The 8037-nt window shown below is 36.5% G+C and overlaps 2 protein-coding genes across 2 annotated transcripts; one reads left to right on the top strand and one right to left on the bottom strand.

Moving 5' to 3' along the window:
* The first annotated feature begins 200 nt into the window (after positions 1 to 200).
* On the top strand, positions 201 to 4070 carry LOC113299993 (transcription termination factor MTERF2, chloroplastic-like). The gene is made up of 7 exons (XM_026549123.1): positions 201 to 844; positions 1069 to 1206; positions 1309 to 1554; positions 1774 to 1887; positions 2226 to 2408; positions 3329 to 3546; positions 3688 to 4070. Exons 1-7 carry the CDS (start codon positions 266 to 268, stop codon positions 4022 to 4024), a joined length of 1815 nt encoding a protein of 604 aa, XP_026404908.1. The 5' UTR covers positions 201 to 265; the 3' UTR covers positions 4025 to 4070.
* Positions 4071 to 5606: 1536 nt separating this feature from the next.
* LOC113293566 (mitochondrial import receptor subunit TOM7-2-like) lies at positions 5607 to 6115 on the bottom strand. The gene has a single exon (XM_026542170.1). It carries the CDS (start codon positions 6042 to 6044, stop codon positions 5820 to 5822), a length of 225 nt encoding a protein of 74 aa, XP_026397955.1. The 5' UTR covers positions 6045 to 6115; the 3' UTR covers positions 5607 to 5819.
* Between the last annotated feature and the right edge of the window lie 1922 nt (positions 6116 to 8037).

The following is an 8037-nucleotide window of genomic DNA, read 5'->3' as shown; positions in this document are numbered from 1 at the left end:
TGCCCATAGCAGTTGAAAAACTGGCTAATTCTATGGTTTGCCCTCTCCATAGGGACCGGCCTCTGGTGTAAAAATTCATATGGACCGGCCTCGGTGTAAAAAAAGTGTAAGAACAAGTTAAGAATCAGGACTAGGGTAGATTAATCCGAGTTAAAAGGATAGACCCCCCTTTACCTCTTCTCAACTTCAGTATAGATTAATCTGGTCTAGGGTTTTAGTTAGAGCTCGAATTCAGGGTTTATGGGGCAGAAATGGTAATGAAACCATGTCTTCTAGAGCTCTTTCCTCTCCAGTTCACTCGAATTTAGAAACTTTTGATTTCTCAATTACTCGAATTTCATTCATTCATCCTCCTAAGCACCCATTCCTCATAAACATCCCATTTTCTCCCGCCAAATTCCCTTCAAAACTAACCCTTTTATACCCAACTCATAGACATATCAAAACTGAGACAAGGGTTTCATCAGTACTTGATAATGAAGAAAACCCAAATGAGAAATCATCAATTATCGATGCCCAAGAAGCTGTTTCAGAGATATTACAGGAAACAGGATTGTCAAAAGAAGAATCAATTAAAATAGCTTTAAATTCACCGAAGTATGTTAAAATGCTTATTGATAGTGTTATGGATTTAGATGAACTTTCTTTGTGGAAATCGTGGAGAATTGAAAATGAAGATAATGTGGGGACTTTGCCTTTCAAGAAGAAAGTTTTTTATATGGCTAAAGAAAAGGGTGATAATGGATTACTTCCATTTTTAGAAAGTGTTTGTTTGAATCCAATGTCTTCAACTCATATTGCGCGGTATCTTGTTTCGGAATCGCTTCCTTCGGTTATTCATAAGGTATTGTAACATCCCTTTCTGCACATATAGGTTAACAATGTCGAGCAATTGTATCAAACACCTTATGGGCAAACACAATCTTTCCTTGCATACATAACTTGTTATTTAGTCTATTGAAATATTTCTGCTGATTTGATACATTTGGTAGATTAAGCAATTCCAGACTTTTGAGTGTTGGGGTTGCTTAAATTGCGCTTTGTAACATTTTTCCTGCTGATGTATAGGTCAACTATGTGAAGGAATTGTTGTTTGATGGTAGTGATGATGAAGGGTTCGTTGGTAAGAACGCACGTCGGATGATGATGCAACTATCAATTTTTGTTGATGAGGATGTTCAACAAACCCTATCTTTCTTTGAAAAGGTTTAGTAGATTTTTACTTTTTAGTTATAGCCATCATTCGGGTGTGGTTATTTTCTGGTGCAGCTGGAATGTAACATGTAAAGTTGTTGTTTCATGCTGCAGATGGAAGCTAGGCGGGGAGGTCTTGGCATGTTAGGCTCCAAAGATTCATCTTTTCAATACATTATTCAGTCGTTTCCTCGGATTCTTATGTTGTCAGTGGAAAACCATCTGAAACCTTTGGTGAAGTTTCTAGAAGGTATTGGAGTACCAAAAGAACGAGTTAGGGCTATATTTTTGTTGTTTCCACCTGCCATTTTTTATGACATTGAGAAGGATTTGAAACCAAGAATGCGTGCTTTTGAAAAGGTATTGTTGCTAATATCTTACATATAGTGGTTTGTTCCAGATTTGATTCTATTCCCGCTGTGTTTACATGCTGCTTCGGTTTCTTTTTGACCTTGTAAACTTAATGCTGTTGTCCCTAGTATATTTCTGTGCTCAGGTTTTTAGAATTGATTTTGCTGGCTTAAGATTTTTTTGTGTTTATCCTCTAACTTCGTAGCTTGTTTTCTTGCCTTTCTTCAGATTGGTGCAGAGGAGAAAGATATTGGGAGGATGATAATGAAATATCCATGGATTCTCTCAAATGGGATTCAGGAAAACTACGGGAAGATTCTTTCATTTTTTGAATTAGAGAAGGTACAAGTTCTGAAGTGATAACTTCATATTCCAGACTTCCAGTTGCTTTAGCGTAGTTGTCATCTATATGCATATTTGTGTATTTGGTATGTTATGTAGTATTATGTTACCAAGATGCTTACATAAACAAAAGTTAACAACTTGCCTAGTTTAGTTTTCTGAGACCATTTGTTCATTACATGGTTGTGAATTTCACAGTAATTCAATCCCAATGTCCCTTTTAGCTTCACTAGTGGATTTTTATTTTATTCTGTTGTTTATAGTTTATCGCTATACGGTATAGATATAGCTTACGGACACTTTCTTAGTAAATAAATGAAGTTATTTATGTATTTCAGGTACCAAAAGTGAGTGTCGACCAAGCAATCAAAAGTTGGCCCCATCTATTGGGATGTTCAACCAGCAAGATGAAGTCAATGGTTGAACAAATTGATGATTTAGAAATTAGGAATAAGAAGCTAGGTCAAGTGATTGCGTCAAGTCCTCAATTGCTACTAAAGAAACCACACGAATTTCTCCAGGTAGGGTTCTTTCTATATCATTTCATTATCAAGATTTCTTCGAAGTTCAAATCTTTTTCATATTTTTCATTAGAATTAACGGTTGCATCATCATTTGAAGTAGGATGTTCCTAGCTCCTATCCTCGTGTCTTAGATACAGAGCATATAGGTATGATTTGAATAATTTCTTATTTGATGATCTTGGTAACTCAAATACTGGAGTCTGGAAGATTGATTTCTATGTACTTTTTGGCCTCTTGGTTATGAAGAACATTAGTAATTACTCTTTCACTAAAATTACCTGCTGACCCATATCGATGTTTCATAAGTTGAACACTTGTATTAAACTGAGATTGGAGTAGTATCTCTTGCCGGTGTTTACATCGTACGATACAAATAACGTTCAGATAAATGTATCATTGAAATCTTACTGATAAAGTATGAACAAAGTCTCATGTGATTCTTATAACCAAGTCCAGAAGTAAGACATTCTTGTACCTATGTTGTAACAAAAATCTGTAAGTTCGTTTTAGAGATGGAAGTAAATACCCTGTAAAAGGCAGTTATCACATATCATATTTTCATTTTTTTCTGGTTGATTTTTCCCCATGTTTCATTTAGTTGTTGAATTTAGATATAGGTATGTAAATGCAAATGGAGTTACTGAGTCCAAGTTCCTAATGTTGTATGGAGTTACTGAGTCCAAATTCTTAATGTTGTAGATATCTAGCCATTTAAGTGATAACGGTCAATAATCATTTGGCTTTCAATATTGGGTTTCACAAATATCTTGAGCCTCCACAATTCAACTGTTATGAACTAGTTATCGAATATATGGTCACGGATTAGCATTGCATCAGGAATTTTGCGATGCAGATTAATGTTCGTAGTTAAGTCTCACCTCATCCGTGAAGTAAATTATGTTTCTTTCTTGCTGTAGGTGGTTATATTCATGGAGGAACTAGGTTTTGACACCGAGAGTACAGGGCGGATATTGTTTAGGTGTCCGGAAGTTTTTGCTGCCAGCATAGACAAAACGCTAAAGAGGAAAATCGAATTCCTTAATGATATTGGTATCTCGAAAGACTATCTTCCTCGGGTTATCAGAAAATATCCAGAGCTTCTCGTCTCCGACATTGATCACACTTTACTTCCAAGGTAATATTGCAAACTGCAAAAGACAGATCGCGCCACAGACAACTTTTTCCATGAATTCATTATTTCCCCTCATTTTGGGTGTACAGTTTTTTGGTGTTCAAGGATTCAAAACTTATAATGCTAAATGATTTTTGTGGGCAGAGTGAAGTATCTGATGCAAGCAGGACTGTCAAAGAGGGAAGTGGCGTCCATGATACGTAGATTTTCTCCTTTATTAGGTTACAGCATCGACGAAGTTCTCAAGCCGAAGCTCGAATTTCTTGTAAACTCCATGGAAAAGCCTGTAAAAGATGTTGTAGATTATCCTAGGTATTTTAGTTACTCCTTGGATAAGAAGATAAAGCCTAGATTTTGGGTTCTCAAGGGTCGAAGTTTAGATTGTAGTTTAAAGGATATGTTAGGTAAAAATGATGAAGATTTTGCGACAGATTTTATGGGTATTGGAAGAATGCTTACTCCTCCCTCTTCTCTTCAATGATATTAACAATTTGTACCAAAAAAAGTGAAAAAAGGATATGCTAGGTAAAAATCTGTATATAAAGTATAATGTTAGTGTTACAAACCACAATTTGCAAGGGAAAAGAAGATGTCTCTTCTCTCTCATTAAGCCTTTACGACAGTTTCAACTAACTACGATCTTATTTGTTTACTCCTGTTGCTGCTTTTCAGCATTCGAGGCATTCTTGTTTCTGCCTTAAGAGTTTTCAGCATTGAGGCATTCCTGTTTCTGCTCTTGGCAATTGCCAAAATATCAAAACCCAAATATCAAATGTAATAATAACGTTCCTTCTTCTTAACCACACTGCCAAATTGCTAAAATTTTCTGTCCTTCAATGATGCTTTACAGTCTAATCCCTATAGGTTCGGGCAAGTAGTTAACTAAGAATACTAGGCACATAGCCTGCTCCAGTCAATTCTCATTCCCCCTTCAAGGATGAAATCCGGCCAAGCTTTGACGGCACAAGATCTAGAAAGTCCAGTGGCTCCATTCCTAAAGTGCCCTCACTTCAGTAATTTCTCTCCGTCAGGATTAGTCACGTTCCTCGACAGCATCTCCTTGCAGAGTCGTTACATTCATCTGTTCGAATCTTTGTAGCTAGCTACGAACACTAGGCGCTAAGCTTGGTGTCATTTCTCATTAGCCCACTGAGGGATGGAATGTGGCCAATCCCTGCAGGTACATGAGAAGCATGATCTTGACTTGTTCCCAAGGATCGTATCCACAATAACTATGAAAAACACCAGAAAAGTATTTTGGAACAGTTATCTCCCATTCTAGCAATTATCAATTGATTGTCTAATCCAAATTTTCACCCTAAATGCTAAGACTAAAGCTCAAGTTCTTATGGAACATGAAAGAATTCAACTCAAGTCAGAGAAACCCCATGTGATTCCAGAGTTGAACCAGCAAAACCCTAATCTGCAATATTTAAACCACTCCAGTCTAACTCTGGCGTCACAAGTATGATCCAGGGATATCATTTCAACTAACTAAGCTTTCCTCTTCCCATCCTTGATAGTCCAGTGACTCCATTCCTAAAGTGCCTTCTCTCCCTCTGGACTAGTCTCGTCCCTCCACAACATCTCCTTGCAGAGTGATTACACTCATCTATTCGAGCCTTTATAGAGCTAGCTATGAACATTAGACACTAAACTTGGTGACGGTTCTCATTAGAACACCGAGGGATGGAATGTGGCCAAATTTCTTCAAGCACATACTTGTTCCTAAGGATTGTATCGGCAGAAACTATGAAACCTCAGAAAAGTATAGTGGGAACAATTATCTACCATCAGGAGTTAACAATTAACTGTCTAAATCCAAAAAATTTCCCTAAATGCTAAGGCTAAAGCTCAAGTTCATACAGAACAAGAAAGAACTAAACTCAAGTCATACCCAATGTTTTTGAAGAGTTGAAACCCTAATCTTCAATATATCTAAACCCATCTAAAATTCACCCCTGCATCCAAAATAAATCCTACAATCATCAAATTTTAACCCAATAATTTATTCAAACAGATGCATTCATCAACACCATAAAAGTACTCAAAACAACCAAATGTAAACAAAGTAAAAAAAAACATGGATTTCTAATTCAAATTCATATATTCATAAGCCAGATCCGGAAAAGACATCCACATCAAGTCTCATATTGAAAACCCTAGAAACATTAAAAAAAGAAAACCTAAAATTGAAAAGCGTAATTTCGACAAACTTGATAAATCTCGAACCTCGCCGCGATCTTGACCTTCTGATTAATATCCTTTCCATTCATTCAAACGGGACTGAGAAGTTGGAAAAGATTAGGTTTAGGATCAGAATTCATCCCAATGACAATAATCAAAGGAATGAAACCATAATGAACAGCTACTTTGGCTTTCTTGAGTGACCAATTGGTCCATTCTTTCACTGATTTCAACACTGGGTATTCTTCGTTGTTATTCTTTCCTCCTCCTCTTCCAGATTTCCCCTTCGATTTCAGTGGACCTCTAGACGCCATTTTTCTCTGCTCTCTCAGAAAAAAACCTAATTTTCTTTTTCGATGATAAATCTCGGAGTTTTCTTGAATATAAAGATTTCCTATTACCAAGTTTACTCCTGGTTGTTTATGAGTGCAAGACAGGCCGGGCCGGGACGGGAGTTTAGGCCATTGGGTTTGCTCAGCAGTAGGGGTGTCTATGGGTACCGATTACCTGGTACCGGCTCGACCGGCGAGTCCTATTGTCGGATCCGCAGTTTTAATACCGGAGGGGAAGACAAATTTTTCGGTTTTTAACTAGATACATTTATTAGTTACGGCCGGTTAATTGGTATCCAAATGAATATATATGTCTCATTATATATATATATGTAATTTGTCCAAATCTACGACCCAAATCTATTTAATTGACTTCCTATGCACAAAGATTAAAAAATCATGTTTGACATACCAAGTGGCATGGCAAACGAGTTGCGCCACTATGAAAAAACAACTGAACGATAGAATTTCTAGTGAGCGATATTGATAACAACGTTGGCGATAAAGACTATATCGCTGGATATTTTCATTATATCGCCAACGGTCGGATTAATATCGTTGGCGACACATTTGCATATCCTACTCAAACGGGTTCATCGTCGACTATGCCACCATTTTTTTAGGGATGCACAAAATCGAACCAGAACCACTTATCGAACCGAAACCGTTGTATTTTTAACCGAACCGAACCGAAACCGTAAGAAGAGAGTATAGACACGGTTCTCAGTTTTGGAAAATCGACTGTTATGGTTTCAATTCTGGTTTTCACCCAAAACCGAACCGAAACAACCGAATATACATATATCACTAATCACATCCGTCCATTTTCATACAACTAGTAATCATACCCATCCGTTTTAGGTTATTAGTTTACACGTTTATCTTCTCATCTTTCTTTCCCATTCTATTTTCTCTCGGCTACTCCTCCTTTCTCGATTCTCAGTGAAGATATTCGCTGCCATCTCTCTCAACGCACCACTCAATCACCACCTTTCCTTCTTCTCCTTCTTCGCTTCTTCTTCTTCATCGTTTTCTTCTTGTTGTTCTTCGATTTAGCCCATCAGAACACTAGTAAAAGATATTCACCACTACAGATCCACAACAGAACAACCGAGTCATGAACCATCACCACCACACTAGTAAAAGAAATAACCGAATAGGTACTTTATATGATATTCTCTCTTTATTCTTCTTTGATTATTATGTTATGTATTAGAATGATACGAAATTAAAACTAGGGTTTATGAAATCAAAAATACTTGGGGCTTTTTGGAAATTAGGGTTCATCATGTTGATTTAGAACTGAATCAATTGATATACTGAATTGCATGTTCGGGGGTTAGTTTCGATAATTATGTTCTCAATTTCATGTTTGATTTGAATATTTTTTCACTATTAACTAGATCCAAAACTTACAGAGGTTGCACAATCTTTTGAGATATTCAAAGCTGCTTTTCTGAGGATTGGTTTGGATAATTTCAAGGTGATAATATCCTCCTCACTCAATCTACCAAATCCTCAACCCTAGATTTTTTTTGATCTAATTTTCAGATTTAGTTTTAGATTTAAGACCTTTACTTGTTTTTGTAGGTATTGTTGATAGGATTCAGAAGACTTCCGCCATTGCTATAAGAAACACCATATTTAGTTCATGAATTGACTATACCAAATAAGTAGTAAGCTTGATTTTGTTAGAGTCAACTCATCCCATTCACTGTTGTTGCTTAAATGGGTTTTTGATTTTAATTCAATGAGGTATATTTCTTTTACAAGGGATATATTATATGAACATGTTGTTTTTGTTAGGTTATAAAAGCTTGAGTAGGTATAATCAGTAGCTTTGGTTTTAGCTCTTGGTGCTCATATGGTCTGATATAATTGGAACTAGTATTCTAAACTATCTGTAATATATGCAAACCAAACTACAAGCATTTTCTGACTCCAATCCATAACATATATAAGGCCTTGAGATAAG

The sequence above is a fragment of the Papaver somniferum genome, chromosome 7, assembly GCF_003573695.1.
Source record: "Papaver somniferum cultivar HN1 chromosome 7, ASM357369v1, whole genome shotgun sequence".
NCBI lineage: Eukaryota > Viridiplantae > Streptophyta > Magnoliopsida > Ranunculales > Papaveraceae > Papaver > Papaver somniferum.
This window is presented reverse-complemented; position numbering and strand designations above follow the sequence as displayed.